Source organism: Emys orbicularis, chromosome 7 (assembly GCF_028017835.1).
Source record: "Emys orbicularis isolate rEmyOrb1 chromosome 7, rEmyOrb1.hap1, whole genome shotgun sequence".
NCBI lineage: Eukaryota > Metazoa > Chordata > Testudines > Emydidae > Emys > Emys orbicularis.
Window position 1 is genome coordinate 33,873,421 of NC_088689.1, and position 12,582 is coordinate 33,886,002.

The 12,582-nt window shown below is 37.5% G+C and overlaps 1 protein-coding gene across 1 annotated transcript in view; it reads right to left on the reverse strand.

The window, feature by feature from the left end:
• The window catches only part of HECTD2 (HECT domain E3 ubiquitin protein ligase 2), a 70,489-nt gene that overhangs the window by 21,000 nt on the left and 36,907 nt on the right, over positions 1–12,582 (reverse strand). Inside the window, exons 7-10 of the mRNA XM_065408008.1 lie at positions 10,531–10,576; positions 9,277–9,386; positions 8,060–8,208; positions 4,682–4,805 (exon numbers count right to left, since the gene is read on the reverse strand). Of these exons, the coding sequence (XP_065264080.1) occupies positions 4,682–4,805; positions 8,060–8,208; positions 9,277–9,386; positions 10,531–10,576 (429 nt within the window). The remainder of the gene's footprint in view (positions 1–4,681; positions 4,806–8,059; positions 8,209–9,276; positions 9,387–10,530; positions 10,577–12,582) is intronic.

Here is a 12,582-nt window from a genome sequence, read left to right on the forward strand (position 1 = left end):
TTGATTGCAAAAAAGATGTCTCATGTCTATTATTTTCCAGTCAATTAAAGCACATAATGGAAATACTTGTATTTTATGCTATTTGCTGGGGCCTGATTGACATCAGGAGCTGCAGGTATCCAGCACTTCTGAAAAAATCAGGCCATTAGTAACATTATTTTTCAATCACTCAGTAATAAGGATGATAAACACTCAAGAATCCCAGAAGTGACAAACACCAATGGTTCCTTCGTTAGTTTTCTTTGTTAAATTTAAGCTCTCATGAAAGTATAGAATAGCTCTCAGAATAGCAGCACTAGCTTGAGCAAAGAACAGAGCATGTAGATGCGGTCCAAGCTTCCTCATGTGGCTCCGCTAGTATTCAGTCATTACATGCAATAATGTTATTTGTCTCTTTAGCCTATTCTCTGACAACTGTGTAGAACATTATACAAATCATAAAATTACTACAGTGAAGTATGACACTCCCTCCCAATACAAAATTTGCCTTGGAACTTGTGCAGGAATTTGGACTTTGGGCCCCCAACATGAAAGGATAGTGTTAGTCCATTATACTATCTGTCAAACAACCAGTGTCATCTTTCATCTAATACCTAAAGTTTCTTTCATCCTTCACCTTTGGCAACATTATATGGGCCACAAGTCAACAGTTAGTATTCTTAGTCATCGGAGGCATCATTCTCTAAAGAAGACAGCAGAAACATTGATTCACCATGTAAACTAAAAATGAACTTACTAAATATTCTACACCACTCATTAAAAATCAATTTGAAACTAATACTAAGACTGATGAAGTGGTCCACATGTCCTGTTACAATACAAAAATTTATAGCTACATTAACAGACAAAAAAAAAAAAAAAAAGAAATGTATGTGAACCACATCAGCATTTCTATCAAGAATTTTTATAAAGCCTAACAAAAAAGTTTACTTACCAATAACTTTAAGTTGAGTGTATTTCTTTTGTTCACATTTATAGGATGTGTGGCCTGGTACTGCTGAGTTTCAGGAACTTTCTTGAAAGCACTCCACTGTTGCTCTGAACACTGAGACTCAAGCCTATACAAAGGATTATGGAGTCCACAACCACTAAGTAAACGCCATAATTCCACGAGAACAAAGTTGTGAAGAAGAGAGAAAGGTGGGAGCAGGGTGTGAATATACAGAGGCAACCCTCCTAAAGAACTATATTTGCTGGTGAATAATCATTTTCTTTTCCAAGGTTTGCCTCTTATATTCCTGATCATGAGGTATAAAACATGATGATGAGAAGTGCTCTCATGTCATTCTTGTTTGGAGAATGTAACTGGCAGCTAACTAGTGCTGCAGTGGCTTCATTCACAGGCAGGGACCACTAGGTCCTGTGATAAAGGTGTAGGAGGCCACGAGACTTACCCACTTTAGAAAGAAACTCACTGACATTTGATAATTTTTCTTTAATGGAATAGTATCTTAGAAAACATCCTACAATCTCTCTTCAGGGAAAAAAAATGGCTTGCAAAGAGTCCAGGATTGCACGAATATAAGAAGATAGCTTTTGAGTAGGTACCAGAGAAATGAAGCAATACCCATGTCACTTTCAGGAATTCTTCTAAGGTTTGTGGTACACAAATGCAAACCAGCCAGTTCTCCAAGTACAGGTAAATTGGAATACCTTAATGCCAGAAGTATGGTGCAACCACAGCCAAACAACTGGTAAATCAGAAAACAGTAATGTCTGTTGCCTGCATTTAAATATTTGTGTTGAGTAAGTCTGAATGAGATATGTAAGCATCTTTTTAAAAAGTTGATAGCCTTGTACAGACTTCATAGAGAAAGGATAAGAATGATGGAAGCCAATATCAGCATTTGTAATTTAAATTTATTCATTAACTCTGTTAATTTTTTTAGCCTTCATATCATCATGGATCTATCCTGATTTTTTTACATGAGAAATGATCTTGAATAGACAGTACATCCCTTTTGTGCTGATCAGGCACCTTCCTTCTGTAGTTTCAAACTTTACAGAGAATTCTCCTCTGCTCTGAATAGTGTTTAATTAGAAGAAACCCTTATAAGCATATGGGAAGAGAGACTGGGTTGCCCCATGGAATTAGATTGTGTGGCCCAACCAAACTTTAACCACCAATGATCCATGGTAATTTCACTAGACATTGCAAGGAAATGGACCAAATGGTCCCCAACCGACAAAGACGACTAGAAATTAATGAATGGCACAGGTTTCTCAGGCAATTTGTTAAATACGTTGCTTAGTGGATGCAGAAGCCATGTGAACATCAGCAGTCAAAAATGAACTACTATTTTTTTCCACCTCCAAGCCAGGCAGATCATCACAGATATTAGCTGAAGGGAGGAGAATGTCAGAGTTACCGGAGCTAGTTGTGATGAAGACTACACACACAAAAAATACAGCTTGAAACTGGTATGCTTGTCCAGATTGGCTACAGTGTTCTGTTCTGAGGCCCCACTGGGGATTTAGACTATGTAATATTGCCAGGGCCGGCTCCAGGCACCAGCTTAACAAGCAGGTGCTTGGGGCGGCCAAGGGAGAGGGGCGGCACCTGCGGCAATTCGGGGGCGGCAGGTTCCTCACTCCCTCTAGGAGCGAAGGACCTGCCGCTGAACTGCCGCCGCCGATCGCGGCTTTTTTTTTTCTTTTTCCAATTGCCGCCGCCGATCGCGATCGGGGTTTTTTTTTTTTTTTTTTTTTGCTTGGGGCAGCAGAAATGCTGGAGCCGGCCCTGAATATTGCAGAACAAGGAAAAAACCCCAAAGCAAAAAAGAATTAAAATTACACCAAGAGTGATATAGCTGGACTAAACTACACTACGATCAAAAGCCAAACAAAACATGTCTGGCTATAGACAATAGGTCCCGATGTCCACAGCTAACCAAGAAAAGGAAAGAACTGAGGTGGGGTGGAGGCCAGATACCCCTACTAAAGGCTTAGTTCTGAATGTTCAGAGCCACAAGGAGGCACTCATGTGAACCCAACTGGCATTGTTTTCTAGAAAGTTCCTGAAGCTCAGCAGTTCTGGGACATACATGTGAATATGCAGATGAAATTCTGTAGTTTTCTGAAGTTATTTGTATCGTAAGATTCCACGATACTAGAAGTTTGTAAAATGCTTTTATGTTTCCAAATCCAAATATCAGGCATCACACTGAAGCCTGATCTAAAATACCTGTAATGGTGCGAACAAATTCTGCCCTTAAGGTTTTCTTCAACTCCTACTAAAGTCAATACAAATTGCACATATATAAACACAAGGCCACATTTGGTTTTTAGTATCTTTAACTTATTGAGAACATTTCAGCGTACTTTGAAATAAAAAAATAAAAAGTAAAATAAAGAAAGATGTAATTAATCTCTCATGATTCAAACCATCAAGGTCCCTTCAGAAATCCTTAATGAGATGCTATATTGTTTAATCTGATCCAAAATTTTCATTTTGTAAAAACAAGCTTTTGTGAAATCAATGAAAAATGTTTTCATTAAAGATTTTTTTAAATTCAAAGGAAAGTTTTAATAAATATTCCTCTTCTGTTTTCGTAACCCAAACATTGTGCTGATTCATGAGACTCTAAAGTCTTAATTTCACTGTACAAGCTGAGCAAAATGCAAAAAATAAAAACAGCCTAACAGTGAAAAATAAATTGAATGTTACATTTTCTTCCACTTTAATAACCTGAAGTATTACTTAGAACAGGAGACTTGTTGCCAAAAGTGACAGTTAAAAGACCCTAAGTCTTCAAAGGCTTACACACGTTTATCTTTATGCACTGAAAATAGTCCTGTTGACCTCAGTGAACTTGATCACAGTCTGTAAAGTTAAGCATGTGTTTAAGTCTTGGCAGGATCAGAGTCAAATTCTGGAAGGACACATATAGTATATGAACGTTTGATATGTTTTATATATAAAATGGTAAATGCCACTTGATATTAATAGGTGTCTCTCTTATTGTGTGGCAGACAAAATAATTTGTATCATGATAAAAATAATTCATATTAAAAATTTGTACAGTAGAACCTCAGAGTTACATATACCAGAGTTACGAACTGACCGGTCAACCACACACCTCATTTGGAACCCGAAGTACACACTCAGGTAGCACTGTATTAAATATAAACTACTAAAACATTAAAGGGAAAGTTTAAAAAAAAGATTTGACAAGGTAAGGAAACTGTTTCTATGCTTATTTCATTTAAATTAAAATGGTTAAAAGCAGCATTTTCTTCTGCATAGTAAAGTTTCACAGCTGTATTAAGTCAATGTTCAGCTGTAAACTTTTGAAAGAACAACCATAATGTTTTGGTCAGAGTTACGAACATTTCAGAGTTACGAACAACCTCCATTCCTGAGGTGTCTGTAACTGAGGTTCTACTGTAATTAGACTTCACTAGCTGCCTTTTGTACTGTCAATATTAGCAAACAATGAACTTATATTACTGTCTACAATTTTTACCTTTTATCTGATTTAAATCAAAGTGTGAAATTCCGGCCCCACTGAAGTCAATGGGGTCAGGATTTTACTGAGACTGTCAAAGCTATCTATTTGAAAAAGACATGATGCTGAAATTTAAAATAAATAGACAAGCCTATAACAAACAACAAAAAAAAGCGTAATCTATTTTTATTCATTGTTAGACAAAACCTGACTCTTGCCAGTTTCTCTTTTACCTGTGAGAGTTTCCATAACACTGCCAGTTATGATACTCTTCCATGAGATCAATATGATCCAAAGTAGAATTATAAAAATCCGTATATGGAATAATAGCAGGATTAGCTAGGCTATTTGCAGCATCTACAAAGAAAACATATAGAATCAGTATCAGGAACTCTCTCAAACTACTATCCCAATGAGGCACACCCATTTTCAAGTTGTGTGAATGTCAGAGCACTTAGAAAAATCAGCTGTTATACAGTCATCTTTTTTGAACCTTAGGCCTTGGCTACACTTGCGAGTTACAGCGCTGTAAAGCCGCCCACAGCGCTGTAACTCACTGACCGGCTACACTGGCAAGGCACGTACAGCGCTGTATTTTCCTGGGTACACCGCTGCAGGTACTCCACCTCCCCGAGAAACATAAGAGATACAGCGGAGTGGCTATGACTCTCCCCTGTGAGTGTGTACCAGGAATCAACCTGCAGCACTGTACTGATCACCTTGTCAAGTGGCCAATTCTCCCCATTGTTGTGACCGGCTGCAGGAATGCGGAAGTGCCGGTTTCAAAGCTCGTACCACAGAGAAAAAGCAAACAGTTTGCTGTTTGCTTTGAGTGAGTGAATGAATGAGCAGGGGGCCGGGAGTTCGGAACTTGCAAAATAGAGTGCTGAAACGCTCCAAAAAGCGCTCTCTCCCCCCCCCACTCCCTGTCACACTCCACCCCACCCCACCCCGTTTTGAAAAGCACGCTGCAGCCACATGAATGCTGGGATAGCTGCCCATAATGCACCGCTCCCAACACAGCTGCAAATGTTGCAAGTGTGGCCATGCCACTGCGCTGGCAGCTGTCAGTGTGGACAGACTGCAGCGCTTTCCCTACTCAGCTGTACGAAGACAGGTTTACCTCACAGCGCTGTACAGCTGCAACTGTAGCCAAGCCCTTAGCTATAGCATTGCTATCACTCTGCTAAAATAAATATTGTCATGCTGGCACACCAACACTTAATGAGAATACTTTACAAACCACTATAATCAAAGAGAAACTAGACAAACAAGTGCTAATCTCAAGATCATTTTAAAAATATCTTTATTTTGCAGTTTGAATGATAAAAAAAGTAAGTCTAGGGACTCAAATTGCTTTTTTGCTATCTCAAACATGTCTCTGACATATGGAAATTTGACATGCAATTGACACGTATCATTTAATTTACTTTTTTGATATTTTATGAAGCAACAGATTTTGTCATTGAAATTAAAGTACCAGCTAATGCTTATGATCAGTGACTTGATACAGGGATCAAAATTCCAAGGTAATTTTTTTCTGCTTCCATTTTTTCCAAATATACTTTAAGAATTTAAGAAAACTGAAATTCCAATGGAAGTCTAAAAAGTATTTTACTCATCAACAACAGAAGACTGCTTTCCTGAAAAAATATCTTAGCTTGACTGTATCTCAATAGGGTGAAATCTTGCCTCATAAAAGAGTAATAAAGACTTCAGAGGGGCCAGGATTTCACCAAAGAGTAGTTTATTCATATAAGCCATAAATAAAAAGAGTAAAGTATAGTCACCAGAACAATGGACACCTCTGATTAAGGAATCAATTGATTACTTATCTTATCTTTCAACTCTCTGAACTCTTAATTTATCCAGATATTTCAAACACATCTATTGACATAATATGTTTTTAAATTACATGTATAAGTTCAATGCAGTCTTAGTAAAGGGAAAAAAGATATGGATGCACCCCAGGCCCTGCCTATTTCCTTTCAGGGTTTCAATTCTCTATCACCTTATTTGAGCTTCATAATGAAATAATTAGATACTAAATGAGGACGAGATTTAGCCAAATTGTCATTACATGGGGATCTGATTTTTAATCAACTGTTGTCTTGATGTAAAAAGAGGGCCCACAGTGTAGACTTGAAACCACTCCCCAAAACTGACCCAATATTTATGGCAAATAATGACTCCTTTCAACAAGCCCAAATTTATGAGTCACAATGTATTTATTGCGATCAGTCAAGCAATATATTTGGGATTGCTAATCCAACGTAATACTAAGGTTTGTAAATATCTGTTCATTCAACAATAAAAAACTTGTATAAAATACTGCACTATAACAGGAGTTCTGACTTTCACTGGATGCGAAATAAGTTGAATGCTGCATATTGGAAATTTTTAAGATCTGCTAATCCACATGCTTTGCTAACAGGTTTGTGCCAGTGGGATTGCTGAATTTATATGTCAGCAACTCGTGGGAAATATCAGTGAGACTGGTATGGGCTATCTCACATTCATTTGATGTATTTTCTTTTAAGGGGAAACAGGCTAAATGCTCACCATTCAATTGGATTTGTGTTCAGACTGCCTATATCTTTTTATACGTATTTATGTGGTAAGAATATATGTATCCTTACTACAACATTACAGTCTTATGCAGTTGCTGGAGCAACCTACTGTATAATCATTTATATCAATATATTCCTACTTGCACCTGTGAGCTTTGACTACCGTATATACTCGTTCGTTAGCCCGTTCGTTTATAAGCCGACCTCCCAAGATGGTTAGGTAAAAATAGCAAAAACTGTATGACACTTTCATAAGCCGACCCTGTATTTCAGGGGTTGGCAAACTTTGGCTCCTGGCCCGTTCGGGTACGCCGCTAGCGGGCCTGGACGTTTTGTTTACCTGGAGCATTCACAGGCATGGAGCCCCTCGGCTCCTTGTGGCCGTGGTTCGCCGTTCCCAGCCAATGGGAGCTGCGGGAAATGGCTCTCATTGGCTGCCAACGGCGAACCGCGGCCACAGGGAGCCGAGGGGCTCCATGCCTGCGAACACGCCAGGTAAACAAAACGACAATGTATTAGATATTCAATTCAATGATTCCACAGAGTTTAAAATCATCAAATTTTGGTGTAGACCCATTTATAAGCCAACCACCGCTCTTTGATGCGCCACTTTTTTTACCAAAAATATTCGGCTTATGAACGAGTATATACAGTAAATCTTAATTGGTCACTATTTTGTGGGAGAAGATCTCATCCCCTGAAGTGCAAGATAAGATGGCGCCTTCTCCCTAAATATACATACAGGATTAGGAAAGAAGTGATAGTTATGTAGACTAGATCACGTCTGCAGGGAAAATCTGCTTTTGGGTACAGTTTAAAGGCATTCTTTTAGGATAATGGAAAAAGCATTTGGTAGGTGTAGACAGGGGTGCATTCTCATTATGCAGTGGCAAAAACAGAAGTGCTGTGGGAACATCATGGTCCCTTGCAGAATCTATTTTGTCAGTTACCATTTTATGTCTCTATGCTAAAAAGAAAAAGCCCATATATCCTAACAGAATTATGAACTAAGAATAATCAATTTTAATTAGAAAAACTTACTGAATAAAGACAAGACTTTGGTTGCTGATGGAATCCACCAAGTACATTTTATCATGGGTGGGAATTCTTCAGGTTTTGCAGGGAACAGACGTAAAGAAATAAATTGCAACAACCTGTCTACTAACTGCTTAAACCTCCTCTGCGAAATCCTAGAAGAAACACACTGAAGTTACTCTTAAGTTAGTACTGCCTCCACTGAAGCCCACTATAATAAATTACCACATAATGGACAAAATTCCAGATATAAAGTTTATTGACATCTGCATACTTCTAAACATTGACATGTGGCAATATTTTTCTTTAAAGGATATAGCAATTCTATTGAATGCATCAGGCATACTATAGATATGCTTTAATCTCTACATCTTTTTAGATTACTGTATCAAAAGTTACATCTTTCCTAAATAGTTAATTGGCTCTTTACTAAAGTGGTAAATAGAAAGATAGAAATTATCTGCTCTCTGTGAAGTTTGTCTTTTAAATCTGACAGCTTTTTTGAATTTTCTATTTAGAGATATTTTACTTCATTGAAAAAAGAGACACTAAAAAGAACTTCATGCACTCTCGAGTATAGATTAAGTATTCTACAAACACTTTTTATGTTGTACAATACTAGCTTCCATGTATGTAGTAAGAGAAATGCACCATCTTTTAAAAGATAAAAAGTTCAAATTTTTAGTATTGTTTGGCTTTTCTATCCTGGCCGTAACAATGAAAAACATCAATCTTCATGTTACCGTCTTAACCAAGATTACAATCACCCTTTTCAAACAGTGAGCCAAATCAATTATAGCTGATAGAGTTTTTGGTAAACTAGGACACATCTCAGCTTGAGGGGGAAATTTTACCTCCTCATGGAAAAGCTGCTCCCAAACCTAGCAGATAACCTGCAAGGCCAGGCTCATTCAGACAGAAGCCCTGTATCCAGATGAGACTACAGTCCCTAATGGCCCCTACTAGCACAGCTCCAACAGGGCCACACTTCCACTAATGGGATCTGTGCAAAAGTTAACATAGCCTTGTAACTTCCATGAGTTTAGGAGAACTATGTATGTACCTCACAGCCTGCTCCTTCCTGCCAGACTCCATATATGTTTAAAAAAATAAAACTTTTCAGTTAATATAATTAAAGCTTGTCAAAATACAAAAACTTTCATTATCAATGAAAGTACATTAAAAATTGTGATCCTATATGATGGAAAGTTTGTTTTTTTTACTTTTTAAACCAGTGAGCTAGGAAATGGTGGTCAGCTTCTGCCAAGGTTGCTATCTGTCTTAGCAAGTGAGCATAGATGACATAAGTAGATGTGTTACTAAACTGAGGATTCTGCAAAAGATATTAAAAACATGTTGTTAGTACCAAAATTAGTATAAAGAAAAAAGCCATTAGACTTTTCCAACCATTACAATCATGGATGAAAATATCATTCTGAACATTGGTTTTAAATAGAAATCAGAGGTTTGTTTATTTAAGGAAGACTTTGCTATAAGTGAACATCAATTAAAACATATTGGGATAAGCAGTACTTATGTAAATTTCAATGTTCTTATGGCTGTGGTTAGCATTGACCCTACAGCTCAATATTATATACAACTATATTTCTCCACATAGATACTAATGATTGACATCTTCCAGGATTAGAGCATTAGTCTTAATTTCTATCACCCCTGCACTGGACTGATCACATTCCCACTATCACAGCAGGTTACATTTCACACAATTCACAGTTGCTTCCCCTCCCTGGTGTACTGAAAACCTTTTCTCCTACATGAATTAGATTCCCAGCTGACTTTATCCCCAAATACTGGTGAACTGCTCTCTTGTGTACAAAACACACCCAACAAGTCTCATCTACATTAGTAAAATTCGGACTTATTATTGATCACTGATGCAACTCCACCAGTAACAGCAACAGTCAAATGCTAGTATAAATAAGACTCAGGCATTCTTACCTCTGTATAGTGATGCATTTATCGATAACATTTGTATGTTTCCTGCAACATTACAGCCTTATTTAATTGTTGGAACAAAACTGCTCAAAATATGCAGAATGTAGCCTGTTGGGAAAGTGGGCACAAGGGCAGATCAATGCAGGAGAGCTGGGGATGGGGAGGAAATAAAATAACCCACTTTGCTCTCTCATCCTGCAAGATGGCAGTTTCCAAGCAGTAAATTTGTATTGTTTTTTGCATGTAAATTAGAAAGAAAGCCTTTATTTTTCATATAAATTTAAAATTTTAAAAGAAAAAACCCACAGCAGTAGACTTTTCTGTAGAGTAGCTGTAAATATTTCAGTACATAGTTTCCATACAGAAGGAAATTAAATATAAATCCATTTAATGTAAAGCCTCTCAACGTATATTTTTAATTTACAGTACACTTTACTAGTTACACTTATATTGCATACAGGATTGCACCTCATGCATTAAACAGATTATGTGTTTTATTAAAAAGCTTCTATTTTTCTTACCTGTAAAAGTATACAGTATGCTCTAAGATCATCTTTTGTTCGTGGCCTAAGAACAAACAGATTTATACCAAAATCATATGCAAGTATAAAAAAACATTAACAGTCAATGAAAACATGTATCTAACTTCTCAGTTTTGCTTCTCCAAAGATACCATATCTGATGATCTTCTACAATCTATACATACTCTGGATCCCTTACACTGATCGGTCAGGAGAAGCAAAATTAGTCTATCATTGTAAACCATAGGCTGAGGAACCACCATCCACCTACATTCTGCCATAAAGAGTACTTCCAAAGTTATTATAAGCAAGAAGCATGTTACTGTAAATAACTATGTACACAGGGAAAATGCCTTTTAAAAGGATCTCAATACGATCCTGAAGAACCCTTTGAAGATACACCAAGTTGACTGACCCTACGTATTCCTGCAACAATATAAATAAAGAGCAGCAGACATGCCCAGATAAAAGAAATTGACAAGAAAGAACATTTCTCTTATTAGAGATACTTGTCCATTGATCCTTTGCATAAAAAGCATAGCCAGAAGTGAAAAGTAGACAGGCAGGGAAGAACAGGTTAGGTCAGAAACACTGGAAAGCACAGAAAAAAATTGCTGAAGCACCACTTCACTGAATACCCTCATATGAAACACTGTATGAAGAGATACCCAGAACTCCTCTTTGGAATCAAATGTTTGCTTTATTCATTTCCTTGATTGATGCTCAAGATTTCTCTGCCCATGAAAATGAAGCTGATTCAGAGGAGTGTGTCCACAGTCTCTCCAAGGAGAGACCTTTGGCCTTCAATGTTTTACTAAGAGAGCATTTGATTCAAGAATAGACTTTGTCCTTTTTGGATTTTCTGACTCCTACGTTGAAGACTAATCAAAAAAGACAAAAACTTGACCATCAATACTGCTCTGTTCTCTTAAGATAAATCTTGAGAACAAACCAAAAATCTGAGATATCAGTTTTCTTTTTGAGGGCATTTTAGATTAGGGTAAAATAACAGGATACTAAGACATGAGATACACTTCTAAGTCTGAAATCCTGAGAGTTACTTTGTTCCCTATGGAATGTGCAGTAATGAGTCTCAACTAATATGACTTTTGATAATGATACACTCTGAGGAAGTGTTAGCCATGAGGTAAATCCCACAAGGTAAGTCCTCGTAAGAGTCTGGAAGTAGAAGTCTCTAATGAATCCCTCTCATGAGAGCAGAAAGCAGGAATCATTCTCAAAATGTCCTTGGTATTACAAGCATAATCAAACTGCCCACTTGTTTCTGACATAGGAAATGTTGCAGAGATCCTGGTGTGCTTTTTGTAATCATTGGCTTTCATAGTTTAGAAAAAGTGAATTCATTCTTGTAGCATCTGTTGGAGCTGTGTGAAGAGAGCCTGCAATTTCTGAATGGTCTATATTTCTTGGGTCAATTTTCTTCAAGAGATTTTAATCATGACCTTGTTGAGAGCTTCACCAAATGATCCTCCTCCATGCAAAGGTGTTAAAGGGTTACAAATTGCTTTGGTGGTTAGCTTCCCATAAACACAGCTATGTTTGTTTCCTGACAATGGTGGTTGGGATCTACTATGAAAGAAGAGATGAGAAGTCTTCAAGATGGACTGCATTATTTTGTGTTTGAAGGCCGTAGTTTTTCAAGGATGGAATTTTCAAAAGCTCTCAGCATTGGCTTACTTCTGCTTCCATTTAGGTCAATGATAAAACTCCCACTGGATTTAATGGGACTAGAGAAGGTCAATGCTGAGCACTTTTGAAAAGCCCACCCTAAGTTTCCTGAACTATAATACAGATGCTCCAGCAAAGTAGATGGCAGAGACAGAGGGCTGGAAAAATAATACTGAATTTCCTGAAGGCTTGAATTTCCTTAGAATGGTGCTTTGACCTTCCTGTCCAACATAGTGCTTAAGAAAGAAATCTTTCTTAATGAAGAAGATTGTTTCCTTCATCATGCCTGTCAATACAGCATCACTCTTGGGCGCTGTGGACAGTTCCTTTCTTTGTAGCTTATTCAAAAGTTATTGATCTGCT